Source organism: Sitophilus oryzae, unplaced genomic scaffold (genome assembly GCF_002938485.1).
Source record: "Sitophilus oryzae breed Bouriz unplaced genomic scaffold, Soryzae_2.0 scaffold_1062_pilon_pilon, whole genome shotgun sequence".
Lineage (NCBI taxonomy): Eukaryota > Metazoa > Arthropoda > Insecta > Coleoptera > Curculionidae > Sitophilus > Sitophilus oryzae.
In genome coordinates this window covers 1008606-1025454 of record NW_022145685.1, presented here as the reverse complement: position 1 = coordinate 1025454, position 16849 = coordinate 1008606, and the positions used below count along the sequence as shown (strand labels likewise).

The following is a 16849-nucleotide window of genomic DNA, read 5'->3' as shown; positions in this document are numbered from 1 at the left end:
TGATCCGCCATTTTGAATTTTACGAATCTGTCAGATTCATGATCAGCGACCCAAAAAACCACTATACCGGTTTTGGTTAAATTTTTATTTATTTTCTTATATTTACATATGAAAACATTTTTTTTTATTTTTTCCTACTATATTTTCCTGAATTTTTACGGATTTTTACCAAGTTTTTGAGGTTAGAAAAAACTGAGATGTGATTATCTGGTAAAAGGCATACTCCACTTTTCTTTTTTTGTGTGGCTTTTCTGTGTAATTATTCTTAAATTAAAGTGACAGAGGACTATCACTGTCAGCGACATTATGCAAATATCTTTGTGTCGAAAGTGTCCATATTTAATTCGCTGGACACAATATAGTTATAATAGTGTTCTATAAAGCCTCTCTGAATAGAGTATACCAGGTACGTCTCAAAAGAGACTCAGCCTTATAACTTTTTTATTTGTTAAGATAAAAAAACGAGATTTAGTATATTATTATATGACATACCTATATTAGGATTGAATGACGCATTCAGATTAATGTAATTGTAATTAATATAATGTAATTCAATAATACAATACAATTACATTATATTTCTCAGTTTATTTATGTAAAGTTTTAAGAAGGCTTGAAAAAAAAACGGTTGCTTAAAATGTTGAGAACATTATACGTAAAAAATAGAATGCTAATGTTTTTCAACAGATGGCGAAGGGAAACTTAAACAAAAATTTGTCAATACCATAAACATTTTTAGGGTCCATTTATTCACATACAACTGGTCTAAATATGATATGTAGATATTATAAACGACATCCAAATGACAATTATTAATATAATAAAGTTGTATATGTTGGCTTTAATAGACGAAGCTGTAAATTAAAGTAGGTTACTAGAATTGAATTATTACAAAGATAATGTTATTTTAACACCTAATTTTAAAGTAGCATAATGACTAAACGATATCGGTTCATTTATATCGTGTTTCAAAAAATCATCTTTAATAACAAAAAAATACTTGCAAATTTGCTTAATTTTTTATTATTTATGTAACGCTTTTTACTAACCATACAATGAAGAATATCATTAGGATTATTAATCCAATAAATAATTAGACGAACAATTTAGCAATTTTCAATTATTCCTCGTGCCTTTTTTTCTCGGTTTTGCGTAGATGTTTTTTCTGCTAAACCGAAGGTCTAATTTGAATACTATATATTTGCAAATATTCAGGAAATTGTGTTTTTCGAATATCTTCATAATCTTAAATTGCGACCTGAACTTTGGCTATATCATATATAATTTTCTTTATCTCATATCTCGTCTCATATACAAGGTGTGAGACGAAAAAGATCGCCCTTATTGTAATATAAAATTAATAATTAAGTTACTTCAGAATGCCAAATTAAAACATTAGAAAATATCTCCTTTACATGAAAGTAAAAAGAGGGATTAGGTGAACAAATTTCGAAAAAGAAGCAATTGCCATGGTTTATAGAAAAACAAAAGACTTCAATCTAACATTTCTATTTATTGTGGAATACCTATAGTACCAGATCATATAGAAAGCCTAAAAAGTTATCTTGAATATGTTAGTTCATTTATTTATAGGCAACACATAAATTTTCTTTCAATTACAATGGTATAGGCAGATATGCGGAAAGTTATTGCAAGACAGTATAATTACTACTTTAGAAATTATTCTTCTTTGATTTAGTTTTGTCCCGTGTCATTGTATTATACGAGGAATAATATATTTTTTATTTTACTATTTATTTTTTTTTAATTGATATATATATTTTTTGAAAGTTCCTGTATATTTAGGAAAGTTGGTACATTGGTTGTTGGTACTTGGTTGTGTACGGACGTGTACATGGAACGTGTTACACTGTTGTGCAATTGATATTAAAAAGAATAGTTTGCATGCCGAAATATGATGGACACGGGAGCTACTAGCAAAGCAACGAAATTAAATGCATTTTATACTCAGATCATTATCATCATCATCATTTTCAGCTTATTTAAACATTTCCAATTATGGTGTAGTCTCCCTCACATATTTAGATACTCTTTGTAGTTGGGTGCATTGTTGCCTATTGGTGGCTATGCGGGTCCAAGTTATCGCTGCTAATTTCCTAATATGATAGTCCCTCCTGAGGTTTGGTCTTCTTCTAGGTCTCTTAATTCCTCTTTTGGTCTATCCGTCCTTCTTGTCAAGTGTCTTGCCCATTGCCACTTGAGGAATTTGAATCTGTGGATGACATTTACCTGGATCTTTTGTCGTATCCACTCTATTCTTTTACGGGCTCCCGGCATATTGGTTTCATTCAGAGCTGTGCGACCTGCAGTTTTCTTATAATGTCCCTTTTAAGAGTCCAGGTTTCGCATGCATAGGTCATCACTAGTAGTGCACATTGGTCGAATGTTTTCTTCTTTATGATAAATAATAATAATATGTTTATTATTATTATTTATTATAAAGAAGAAAACATTCGACCAATGTGCAAAAATAAAGCGTTGTTACGCTTTATTGTACAAAAAGCCAAAATAGTTTCATCGACAAAGCATTTACAAAACAAACAAAAGCATTTAGATAAAGTGGCATTCTAGATTTGAATATGATTGAATTCGTTCCATAAGTGGTCCATCGTAACTTAATGCAAACTTAATGTATGTACTTATATGTACAATTATTTTAGAACTAAAAATAAACATAAAAACTTTTTTTTATGTAATACATTTTTGTATTAAATTTTGCCTTTAATAGCTAGCTATTTATGCACAAAGGGCATTATTAGTAGTACTGGTAGTACTACCAACTACCAAACAAGAAACAGATATTTGTATCAATGCGAGTATGTTGTAGGTGAGAGATGACAGGTGGCGGTGTGGACATATGTCAGGGGTTGATATATGACAGGTTGATATCTATTTATTATATCTATCAATATCGATTCGATAATATTGAGTGGAATTGGACACACTGTTGTGCAATTGATATTAAGAAGAATAGTTTACATGCCGAAATATGACAGACACGTAAGATACCAGCAAAGCAACGAAATTAAATGCATTTTATATTCAGGTCATTATCATCATCATTATTTTCCACTTATTTAAACATTTCCAATTATGGTGTAGCCTCCCTCACATATTTAGATACTCTTTGTAGTTGGGCGCATTGTTGCCTGTTGTTGGCTATGCGGGCCTAAGTTATCCCTGTAATGGTCAACTTTTCCACTACATTTTGACAACATCCTGTATTTACATTTCAGCAGCCGACAACACGTCGAGCGTCCGACCTTGAACTCCGAAGCTCGAGAAATCGTCCATGACGACGCACACCTATACCACAAAATATACACCATACAGAAGCGACAAAGAGATTTGCTTCAAAATTTTTAGGAGGGGGTAATGCTGGTTAACTGTCAAACGTGACGTCAAAGAATTATACACCAAAAAAAATTCACGACCGCAGGTATAATTATTTCTAGATATTATGCATAAAAGACTAAAAAATATATTTCATAATTATTTATTTATTTTTAATTCTAAATAAAAACACTGATTTAAATCCCTCTAGTTTTTAAAAATTAAATAAACCTGCCTTTCATCATTTTCTATTAAAATCTAACAATTTTCTTTCAGTGTGAAATGCTGTTCAAGGCGCACGGATGTCAAACGTGACGTCACGCAATTAGTTCCCATTTGACCAATGCTATTCAAAGCTCTTTGTCGCTTCTGTATGGTGTATATTCTGTGCCTATACACCCATAACATTAGCGCTTCGCTCTCCAGCCTCACCAGGCCCCCCACGCTAGTCTACTATAAGGGTCTCTACCACACCCCCAAAAACGGCCCACGGCCCCAAAAACTACCACCATGCACCATGCCCTACAACAAAACACACTGAAACATGGGGCCCTACCGAAAATTTACTCACCTGAAGTCTATATAAGAAATACATGGGGTCACGTGACTGATTTCCCCATTTATACTCTACTCGCATGCATAGGTCATGAATCGTTGTACACATTGGTCGATTGGCCGGTTGTACACATGTTTTCTTCTTTAGAAAAAATGGCATTCTAGATTTGAATATGTTTACGTTTCTTCTATAAGTACTCCATGCTAATTTAATGCTTCTGTTGATTTCTGATAGTAAAGCTGTGTATTAGTTGTGCCGAATCTGAATTTGATGATCCGTTGATGCCGGTGCTCTCAAAAGTGGATCACCCCTATAACTTATTTATTTTTTCGGATAAAAAACGAGATATGGTATGACATAAATTATTAGGAATGATTGACATATTCAATTGTTTTCGGTCAGTTCCGGTTTCCCCGGAAATGAATACAACTTTTAATTTTTAAATGGCACCTTCGGTTTTTTTACGTTATTCGATAGAAAACGACACTGAAGCCATTCTGAATCGAATGACATATCATATGTCAACTTTTAACATTTTTGCATATGGTTTATTTGAAAATATAATATGCGGTTCATAATCACAATTTGACTCGAAATATCAAGTGTGTGGTATCAAATTATTCGTAAAAAAATGCTTTTTCTAAATATGCTAATGAGCCATCCTCGTTCCATTTGAAAAAATTGAGATATGACTAAAAAAAACGATTTAGGCATCTTTGAACCGACCACGACAAGACACTAAAAACATTAGACGATCAAATCTATTTTTCCAAGGCTCCTTGATTAAAAATTAGTGTTTTTAACACAGCCATGGGACTCCGTTGCCAGATTGAATTTCGAATAAAATTTTGTTTTAAGCGAAAATGTCAAAAGTTGGAATATGACATGTAATTCGATACAGAGTGTAATTTTCTATCGAATTAAGTAAAAAAATACCGAGGGTGCCAATTAAAAATCCAAAGTTGTAGTCATTTCCGGCAAGGGCGCATGTACGGGAGAGGTAGTGGGGATAATTACCCCCCCCCCAGGAAAAAAATTATAAATAAGAAAATCTGTTATAAATTAAAATTATCACAAAATAAATTAATAATATCAATCAAAATTGCCGCTACCCCTCCCAGACTCACTCTCTGGATGTACCACTGATTTCCGGTGAAACAGAAAGAACCGAAAACAAACGAATACGTCAATCAATCCTAATTTATTATTATGTCATATACTAACAACCAAATCTCATTTTTTTGTCCGAAAAAAATAAAAAAGTTATAGGTGCCACGTTTGAGACGCACCCGGTATATATTCTTCTACTATTTCCAGTGTTGTGTTATTTATTAGAATGCCTTTTCTGTCTACTACTTTGTTGTACATTACTTTAGTTTTTGCTAAATTCATATAGACCTACTTTATTGCCGGCTGTATTTAGTTCGTTAATTTGTGCTTGTAGTTCTTCAGGACTATTGGCAATTAGGACTATGTCATCAACGAATCTTAAATGGTTAAAATATCCATCTATTTTTAATTCTTTGTTGGTCCAGTCCAGTCGACGGATTTCTGATAATGTTGCTGTAAACAGCTTTGGGGATATCGCTTCTCCATGTCGTACTCCTTTGCCAGTTGGGAACGCAATTGCATCCAGGTATTTATGATAAAGCTGGGACAATATAGGAATTTTTTTGTTACCACTGGTAAGAGCAGCAAAAAAACGAATATTTAAATTTCTTTGCCTTTATCGACAATACAGTGAAAGCGTTTTCAAGAGTATCAGATTTTCAATTACTCAGGGCCGATTACTCAATATAATATATAATCATGACCAAAGTTTAACAGTTCAAATTCATATTGGTTCAAGAAGCAAAAAAAAATTGAAATCGAAATTTTGTCAAGATTGAGCCAGATCCGTTGCAGGTTAAGTTACTGTTTTGTCGAGTAAGGTATAACGTAAAAATACAGATTTTGGTACGTATTATTACATTTTTTCGCGTCACCCTTACTCAAAACCTAGCTCATGGCTTTTATAATCAAAATAGTCTTATAAGTATATTATCATATTTATTTTACTTATATTGAAGATAAATATAAATACAATAAACCATTATTAAACATTAGGTATTTTTTCTATACACAAGTCTCAGAAGTTTTAGGTGACTAATTTAATTTTCGAGTGGTGATATCGTTCCTGTCTACTTAACGAAATAATTATTGCTCTTTTTCAGCTGCGTCTTGTGTTGAAGGCAATTTATTTAAATTAAGTTATTGTGGCTTAAATTGGAAACACACCTAGCGCATTTAGACACAAAGAATGAGCGACATCCTTTGACTCATACAGTTAATTTGGATTCTTTTTGCATTGTTGTCTTTCTACTTACTTACTTATGTCAAAGCTTATGTCAGATTATAGTAATTGTGTTTCTTCCAGGGAATTAAAGTTTAGGGAATTTATACCAATTAACAGTTATATATATTTTTGGGTTTATTAAAGGGAATGTTTATTAATGCACTATCAACCAACCCAACTTTTTTAAAATCAAACATTAATTATTTTGTTTTTATTTTTTCTTATAATTTTTGTCATTTTTTATGGAATAATTTTAAATATTGTCAAGAAAATCAAAGTGATTGTGAAATTACTGCGTTTTAGATAATTTTTTAATTTTCTGCCTAAATAGGTAAATCGTATTTTCATAGTGGTTGTGATTTTTTGAGATAATCAATATATATTCAACATTTTTCGATAAAATGTGATAAAAAATAAATGTGGTGCACACGCAAGAATAAGAAAATACGCATTTTTTGGTAGACCCTATGATAAATCACTAAAATTTGGTGAGTGCTCCATGCCCAGAATCAGAGATTATATATTTTATCATTCTTTAAATTCTGGATAATTCTTTGCACATTTTGATAATTCAGTGGGAGTACAACGTTATTCTAGTAGCCTATATTTATTTCATCATAATCCTGCTTGTCTTGCGTATATTCGCTTTCATTTAATAGTTCTTCAAAATATTCTTTCCGTCTATTCAAAATATCCTCCTCTGCTAATATTATTTTTTGTCCTTCTTTGTCATTAATACAAAATATAGTGTCTACCTTCTTTCACTCCTCAGTCTCAAATATAGTTTGCCTTGTTTTATAATGCTCTTCTAGTTTCATTAAGTTTTCCTAATAAAATTTCCTATTTTATTCCTTAATATGTTTTTAGTTCTTCTCTGTTTTGCGTATTCCTTTCTAGTTTATTGTATTTATCTTTCTAGAACCTGTAATTTTAGTTTATTCCTGACTTCTAACTCTATTTTACATTCTTCATCAAACCATTGTTTTGTTTCTCTGTGTCCACTTCTTTTCGCCATATTTTTGCACTATTTTTTATCTTTGTCTTCATAACTGATTACTTTCATTCCATTTTCGTACTTGCTTCTTTCCTTTGTATTATTGAATCTCGAAATAAAATCCTCTCTTTGATTTTTGTTTGTCCTTTTTTTTATCTGTATGATCTGTTTCACGTGGACCGAATCTGTATGAAAGCGCTGAAGTCATGATTACTAAATCCCGCTTAAGATGGACTGGCCACATATGCAGGATACAAGAAAACCGCCTACCAAAATATCTTCTGTACGGTGAGCTTGTAGAGGGTAAGGGGGCGGACAACTCAAAATATACAAGGATATTTACCATGAAAACGTAAAGGGGATAAGTTTGCAGCATCAGTGGGAGGAAGCAGCGCATAATAGAAAGCAATGAAAAACAATAATTGTAAACTCAGTTAACAACGACAATCAAAAAGTAAAGAGGCAACAAAGTAATGAGATTTTTGAATGTCCGGAGTGCGGAAGAGAGATATCATCACGTATCGGGCTTTTCCGTCACAGAAAAGCTCATGAAAAAAAAACGCCTTTCGTAACCATCTTCTGATGCGTGTGAAATACTCGTTAGCGAGTAATAGTAGTAGTAAGTAAGAATCTGCATAAGGGCCTTAATATAATCATACTTTTGTAATGCATTTTTCTTCCAATTTTTCTACTGCCACATGTTCTATTTGGTTAGTTGTTGATATCTGGTGACCTTCATGTACCTTTATATATTGTATGTCTCTCCTTTTGAAATGTTTATTTGAATGTATGTTTTAATAATTATGCTAATAATCAGGCTTGCTAAATTCTCCCATCGTTAGTTTATACAGTTTTCTTTGTCAATTTTAGTATTTGCATCCCTCATTAAAATCTTCAAATCATACGTTGGTATTAAGTTGGCTGTAAAATTCTTCTTTGATTCCTCTACTTTTCTCCTCAGTTTTATCCTTACCAGTTCCTGTTAGTCTTAATACCCGTATGCTATCCGATACAGATAGAAAGGTTACTAGTCTTGCTTTATATTTTTTCGTAATCATAAAGCCAGTACATAATCTTCTATTTTTTCTTATATAGTCTCTAGATATAGTTTCCGACTTCTGTTATTGTTCGTCCTAGTTGCTTGTTTCTTGTATTGCCACTATATCAAAATTGCATTTTCCAATTTCTCTGACAATATGCTTCAATTTTTCCCCTTTTCATGTTCCTCTTACATTCCACGTACCCATCTTTATATACCTTTGACTTTTTTTCCTGCTAATCTTTCTCACTGTCTTTCTCGTGTTCTTATTCAATGCTTGTGTCATCATATAACCATCTCCTTTATATCTAATTTCTTGTGCCTTGCTCGTATCGCCTAATGTGTCAAAGCACCCTACTATTAATTTTTGGATAACTATTTTTACTCTTTTTGTCGCAGCCTTTTCCTCATTTAGAGATTTTAGTACATCGAAATTCTACCAGCTGCCAAAATACATTTCCTGTCAAAAGTTTTTGTCTGGGTGTACAGCAGTAAATGTTAGTTATCTCAAGTCGCTGCCGGTAACTGACTTTCCACTCGACAAAAAGTTACAAAACTAGAATTAATAGATTGATATTGTCTGATCTTATTTGTATATCAATGTAATAACAATAATTCAAAGTTCATGAATTATTGCTAGTCAAACTTCTTAAATTCCTGTAGTGACTTACCCACCGTCATCAAAATTCTAAGATGCTTCTAGAAGTTCCACAAACTTCAGATTTCGAATTTTGGGTATCATTAAGCTTATAGTAGAACGAAAAAATAAAAAATCTCGAAAAATCCATATGCATTAAAAGTTAGGTGTCTAGCCTCTACCGGCACCTGACGATCCAATCCAGTTTAGGGTTTTGTTGTTGAGTTGCTTGAGAACAAAAATACCAACAACAAATTGTTAAAATTTGTTAAAGTTAGGTACCTTAAATTGAAACTGTAAGTATACTTGGGTCTTATTCAATATACCTTTTATTGACGCAATGGGAATATACTGGGTACAAAACCTTGGATATTTAGTCAAATTTCGATATACCGGGTACTTGCTCATCACCGACAGAAATATTAGAATCTGAAAAAATGTAATTACTTGATATTCAAAAAGCCATCGTGTCTCAATAATTATTAATGCTAACTAATCGCTTATACTGCCGACTATAACTGCAAATTTTTCTTAAATAAATTATTTATTTAGTGTTAGGTTTAATAACTACTATATTTGGTAATTTACTCATTTGACGTAAAAAGAATCGTTTAACCGTATCTTATTTTACATTTTTTATGTATTTTGTAATTACGTTATATTTGTATGTAGAATTTAATGTATCTTGTAATGATTCACGAGGAATTTTGTATTGATTGATGATGATAAGCTTATGCTAATTTAATTCTTAAATATATTTACATATTACATATTGAGAAAGATTGATAATTTCGGATTACTGTACATTTTATCACAACTGAAACTCGATTTTATATTAAGAAACAATGTGCAGTATTTCTTTTATTTAAAATTGTTTAAATATTTAAAATCATGCCAATAAAATAATATTTAAATTTTAAATAACTTTATATTTCTAAAATAATTTATATTTCTATAATATTTTTTCAAACAAAATATTTTTAGAAAGATCTTTTTCTTCCGATTTCAAATATAATACATAAATTGCCTAATATTTGCGTGAACAGTTTTACTGCTTTGCCGTTTATAATATCCGTATTTATTTATCTGCTAAAAACTAAAGTGTTCTTGAATAGTTGCATTTAGATCTGTTCAATAGTTATTTTGATTTATTTTCTGTTTTTTTTTTTGCATCTGACGACACGACGGGAGGAGTTATACCTCCTGAAATGTTAAGCGTTTTTTGACGGTTAGGCAAATTTGTTTTACTAGTAAAAAATCACATTTTTCTTCCAGTGCAGTGGTGAATTTTTTTTTCAAGATATGAACCTTCCCACAAAGGTATATATTTTTACAAGAAAAGTTATATGTATTAATTATTTTTTGTATTAAAAATGAAAGAAATATCATTATTTATCTCAAATTCATTATATTTATCTCAATTCACAGACAGTACACGATACAAAATAGTAGAGGAAAGTTTAGTATTCCATATTTAATATGGAATAGTATGCCTAATATGGGATACCGCCATTTCTCGAAAACATCGCAAAAGATGAGCAGGTTTTACCTTGTCATTTAGACGAGTCACGGTGAGGGTGAGATAAAGGTAATTAGGTAAGGTAGGTAATTAGAAAGTATTTGTTGATACGTGATTGCAAATAATATTGTATATTATGACAATGCATTGATTACATGTTTGTTTGATGGTCTTATGGGCCTTTTCTTATCCGAATGCGTTTAATTAACACACGTTTTGATTAGTTTGAAGTATTTGTTTTATAGTGGTCCATATTTGGGTACCTACTCCATATTTAGGTGCCTTTATGTTCAATTATTTGATTTTGAGAAAATTTTATACTTTAAATTAATATATGTAACAGAAAACAGTTATTAAGTTATGTGCAACTGTATGACTGATTTAGTCTTGAGTGACTAAATATTAGTTATTACTAAAAATAAACATTTTTGACTTACAATACCCTTTTTTACAATACAAACACTAAATGGTATTCCATATTTGGTGACTTTCTTCTATTTCTGTTCATAGTATTTTTTCTATTTGGTAAAGAGAAAACCGAAGTGGTAAACTTCTCATACAAATAAAAGTTATAATATCCTATACATAAATATTAATTGTGGGGAATTAGAATTAATAACCTATTGTTTTAAAACTTTTCACATTTATTAATCATTTTCTCGCAAATTGATCTTGCCTTACGTAGCGAAAACCTCGGAGAATTCAGTATTTAACAATTGATTGTTTAAGTTTCCAATGATTAATAATAAACTGACGTCATATAAAAATAAAAGTACAGTCATAGTGTCTGCAAGGGAAAACAAACAAACAGAAATACAAGTTCTTTAGGCTTAAGCGTAGGGCGTTTCTTGTGGAAAACATACAGGAATATAAAATGTCATGGGGGTATCCACAATAAAATTGTAAATTATTAATTTCACTGTTTAATTATTAGTGGACCTTTTTACATTACATACGATAAGCTGGTAGGGTGACAGCCCGGTAGGGTGCATTTCAAAAATGGCTCACCCCTATAAATTTTTTATTTTTTCAGATAAAAAAACGAGATTTGGTATGTTAGTATATGACATAAATTAGGATTGACTGACGTATTTGACCGTTTTCAACTACTTCCTGTTTCACCGGAAATTATTACAACTTTTGATTTTTAAATGGCACCCGCAATATTTTTATACTTTATTCGATAGAAAATGACACTCTGGATAGAATGACATATCATATGGTAACTTTTGACATTTTCGCTTAAAATAAAATTGTATTTTATATTTCAATCTAGAGTGCCATGATTTAGGGGGAGCCTTAGAAAGATAGATTTGATCGTCTAATGTTTTTAGTGTCTTCTGGCCGGTTAAAATATGCTCAAATCATATTCTTAATCAATTTTATATCAATTTTTTCAAATGGAACGAGGGTAGCTCATTAGTATATTTGGAAAAAGCATTTTTTACGAATAATTTGGTACCACACACTTGGTATTTCGAGTCAAATTGGTGTTATGAATCGCATGTCGCAATTTTAAATAAACCATATTCGAAAATGTCAAAAGTTGACATATGATACGTTAATCTATTCAGAATGTCATTTTATATGGAATAAAAGTAACAAAATACGGAGGGTGCTATTTAAAAATCAAGTAGTCATTTCCGGTGAAACAGGAAGTGACCAAAAACAATTGAATACGTCAATCAATCCTAATTTATGTCAAAATTATTTTAGATTTTAAAAAGTTTAGAGTTGAATTTTGAACACCCTGTATGATATGAGATTACAATATTTATAGCAAAGTAAGTACGACCTATCTATAGTAAATAAACTAGAATAGGTTTTGATTTAAGGACCGGTTCTCGTATTTTTAATTAAAAAAAAATGAAAAATATATAGGTAGAATATTTTATTTATTTATTAATATCTTTGAAACTATCGAAACATATTTACTAATATCTTAGGGTTATGTAAAGTGATCAAAAAGAAAGCCAAAAATTTAATGCAATAATATACAGGGTGTTCCATTAAAAAAATCATCCCGATCCACTCATACTATTTTGAGCCACCCTGTAGAATAAATATTTTTCTGAAATATATCCTAGTACACATTTTAGGTTTGCACTTAAACAAAATTCCCAAGTTTTTTTTATTCTAGGAGCTACCGATGGCCGAGGCACTATTGCCGAACCCTGTATACGAATACGACTTATCATTGACGGCTACCATAACCTAATATTCGTTGACAATAGTTTCCGAAGAAACTTTTTTTATTATTATTTATTTAATAAATTATAGGGGCTGGACGTAACTGGTGGGGTGGTAAGTAACTGAAATTCCGTTATTTTTTTAATTATTATCTATGAACAGCCAAACAAACGTGAAAAAAATGCAAGAGATTCTTGCATGCTGGTATTTGATTTGGTCTTGCAGATCTAACGCTAGTTTCGCCCATCACCATGTCTCAAACGTATCAGTCTTTGAAAAAGCAAGCTGCGAGAGTTCTGGAGTCATGATTACAAAATCCCGCTTAAGATGGGCTGGCCACGTATGCAGGATGCACGAAAACCGCCTATCGAAATATTTGTCTTATGGAGAGCTTGTAGACGCTAAGAGGAAACCTGGTGGACAACTTAAAAGATACAAGGATATTTTCCATGAAAACTTAAAGGGCATCAGTATGCATCATCAGTGAGAGGAAGCAGCGCACAATAGAATGCAATGAAGGAAAATTGTAAACTCTTAACAACGACAACCAAAAACTAAAGAGGCCACCAAGTCATTACTTTAAAAATCTCATTTTCATGTCCGGAGTGCGGAAGAGAGATAACATCCCGTATCGGGCTTTTCAGTCACAGAAAATCGCATGAAAGAAAACGCCTTGCGTAACCATCTTCTGATGCGTGTCAAATACTTTCAAGTCAAGTCAGCTAGTAATGAAAGTGAGTAAATAAACGTACGGCTGGTACTAAATAGGCTGTGGTATGGAACCCGCGAGCGAAGCTTCAACCTGATATAATAACAATCATCGTTTTTTAATGCATTTTCCCATTACGCATCGACAGCCCATTCATTCGACGATTACCATACAACGAAATGACTAAGTCGCAATGGTTTAGTAACAATCGCACGGTGAAATGGCCCTCAGTCGGCACCGTTTTATCCGTCGGACGCTGCTCGCGCTCGCCAGCACGCCCGCTTGCTCATCGTCATTGTCGTTTGTCGCCCGCCGTTGTAGTTTTTAGTGCGCCGCTGTTGCGCCGCGCTTTTTATTAGCCTCAATTAGTTTTAATTTTTAACTATCCTGTGGGTGATTAGTCGAGAGAACGAGGGAGCACCCTCGCTCCCGGATTCCATGCAGTTTTCGAAAGCGATCGTTCGACGTCGCGCCTTCACTGCTTTGTCGTGTCGCCCGCGGATTTCTGTTTATCGAAGTTGAATTTACCCGCTCGATTTTTGGCGGGAACTCGAATTGGTCCGAACATGGATAGTTATGTTATCGAGAGGTCGCAGTTTTCAGAATTGGTTCGGTATGTATAGTATTAACTAACTTAAAATACTTAAAGATAACTAAACAATACAGATATTTTAAATAAAATATTTCAAAAGTGTATTAATTATGACATTTATAACATTAGAAGTAGTAGTACTTGGTATATTTATTATTATTTTAACAACAAAAAATAAATGTGAAATACAGTGGCGTGCCAAGGAAGTTTTGAAATTGTGGGAGAAGAAAACATTAGACATTTATACATACTGGGCAATTCAGGCTTCTGAAAAAGCTCTATATTAGGTTTTCGGTTTGTTAATTTAATTTAAATTTTTTAGATAATATGGGGGCAAAGGTAACGCACATTTCGAAAGTATTTTTGTCAATATACAGGGTGATTCAAACATATTTTTGAACCAAAGTTGGAATATTTTTGAATGGAACACTATATAAATGTTTGATCTCAGTGGATTTGCCACTAAATTTCCATTCCAAAAATACCATAATGTCATATATTCTACCGAGTGTTTTTAAACTAAATTGACACTCTTAAAACTCTAAATTCTAAGAATTTCAAACATTTTTAACTAAAAGGAAGTACTGTACCGGGTGGCCAACTATGAATGGACGCCGGCTTTATCTCAGAAACTACTTATCGTATAACTTTGAGAAAAAAAATCTAATAAGTAAATCGACCAAGAGAAATTGCTGGAAATTATTTTCCAGTTCGAAAAATGCCCGCTAGGGGGCGTTTCTCTAAGAGCCAATCAGAAGACAGGGGTTTTCTCAAAAATATGCAGGTGAACAGGTATTTTAAATATTACCTTTGTAATCATCGAGAAATTTGTAATTTTTTTGATACAGAGTATTTTGCTCTATCTCATAAAATAAAGTGGTGGGGGAAGGTTAAACTTGCTTTTATTAAAATAAGGATAACTCTGTTTTAGGTTACGCGATTTAAACAAACTAGGGCTCGTTTAAAAGAGCTTTTCTTCTTTAATTATCTCCAGTATAAATTTTATTTCCACAATTTTTTTCGTGGTAGCTAGAGGGCGCTGTTTGACATCATAACAGATATTGCGCTTTTGCGTAAAAAATTTAAAGAGGAGGCTATACTTCACTTTGCACAGTTAAATAGAGCACAAAATTTCCAAAATATCAGCGCAAACCGCAACTTTCTATCTTCTCACTAACCGGAGATATTAAGAGAACAAATCATGTTAGGCTGCCGCTTAGGATTATATGGTCTAAAAATTATAGTACTAGGCTAGGAAACAAAAAAAGGTAAACTGGTTACGTCAAAATATCAAAACGTTTAAGTTCAGTTTTCATGCATCCGAATTTCGGGCGGTTTCTTCAAAAAAATGACGTCATAATTATTTAAACGTGTTTATGTAACATTATCATCCATCCATATAATTTTTACGAATTTCTTGGTTAATTATACGTAAGTAGTTGTCAGATTAAAATGTCCGAAAGTCGGACAACCAATAATTTTATTAAAATTTCTAGGAATTTTGTGCCGCCATATTGCTTTTAACAGAAAACGGCCGAATTTCGTATTGTCGAAAACTAAGGGTTTATTTCATGTGTAACGTCATTTAGTTATTAATCCAAGTTCGTCCTTGATTTCACTTGTTTTCGTGTTTTACCTGTTGTTTGTGTTATTTATTATTATATTATAAGGTTTATGTCGTTTGGGTCACTTTTCATATAGCACCGAACGAAGGTGCGAATCTTAACAATATGCACTACTGGTTCAAATCTACCCTTAATGGAAGTAGTTTAGCACCAAAACGGTTGGTCGGTAAATGTTTACCCAGGAATTCTAGGATGGCGAATGATTGGACTTTTTAATTATCGGAATGAAATTAACTATCCATAATTTATAAGAAATGAATTGCAAATTTTGTTAGAGGATCCATCATGATGAAATTACATTTGTTGTAATTTTATCAGCACGAATGCAGTTGGTGTAGTTGAGGCAGTGGTGCCGCTTATTTTGCTATGAATTTGTGGGGCTTCTTGGGTACCACTTATTTAGTAGATAGAGACGCTGGAGCTTTGGAATTTACCTCTTTTTGTGTCCTAGCCTACTACTATAATTTTTAGACCATATAATCCTAAGCGGCAGCCTAACATGATTTGTTCTCTTAATCTCCGGTTAGAAAAAAGATAGAAAGTTGCGGTTTGCGCTGATATTTTGGAAATTTTGCGCTCTATTTAACTGTGTAAAGGGAAATATAGCCTCCTATTTAATTTTTTTACGCAAAAGCGCCATATCTGTTATGATGTCAAACAGCGCCCTCTAGCTACTACGAAAAAAATTGTGGGAACAAAATTTATACTGGAGATCATTAAGAAAGAAAAGATCCTTTAAACGAGCCCTAGTTTGTTTAAATCGCGTAACCCAAACCAGAGTTATCCTTATTTTAATAAAAGCAAATTTAACCTTCCCCACCACTTTATTTTATGAGTTAGAGCAAAATACTCTATATCAAAAAAATTACAAATTTCTTGATGATTACAATAGTAATTTCACCGCATATTTTTGAGAAAAACCCTGTTTTCTGATTGGCTCTAAGAGAAACGCCACCTAGGGGGCATTTTTCGAACTTGAAAATAATTTTCAGCAATTGTTCTTGGTCGATTTACTTATTAGATTTTTTTCCCAAAGTTATACGATAAGTAGTTTCTGAGATACAGCCGGCGTCCATTCTTAGTTGGCCACCCGGTACAATAGTGTCGGTATATACAGGGTAAGTATTAAAAAAGTGCAAATATTTTCAGGGCTGATGGATATCGATAAGAGAAATATATTTTCTCTTTACCGTTTTTCAAATAAGTCCAAAATTATCGAGTTACTTTACTTTGAAAATTTCCAAAAAAATGATTTTTTGCTTAAATTTTGAGAACCATCTTTTCTGGGCTTTCTTTCTT

The 16849-nt window shown here is 32.2% G+C and overlaps 2 protein-coding genes across 5 annotated transcripts in view; one reads left to right on the top strand and one right to left on the bottom strand.

Moving 5' to 3' along the window:
• The window catches only part of LOC115878201 (G-protein coupled receptor moody-like), a 79842-nt gene that overhangs the window by 6756 nt on the left and 56237 nt on the right, over positions 1 to 16849 (top strand). Inside the window, exon 1 of one of the 3 annotated variants that reach the window (XM_030894618.1) lies at positions 13512 to 13946. The exons of 1 other annotated variant lie outside the window; for it this stretch is intronic. In XM_030894618.1, the coding sequence (XP_030750478.1) occupies positions 13900 to 13946 (47 nt within the window). In that variant the 5' untranslated portion in view covers positions 13512 to 13899. Of the gene's footprint in view, positions 1 to 13511; positions 13947 to 16849 lie in introns of those variants that run through there. One more of the 3 variants, XM_030894626.1, reaches the window with a different exon arrangement.
• LOC115878157 (beta-1,4-galactosyltransferase galt-1-like) overlaps positions 1 to 16849 on the bottom strand; it is a 150107-nt gene that overhangs the window by 103042 nt on the left and 30216 nt on the right. The gene's annotated exons all lie outside the window — the stretch shown is intronic.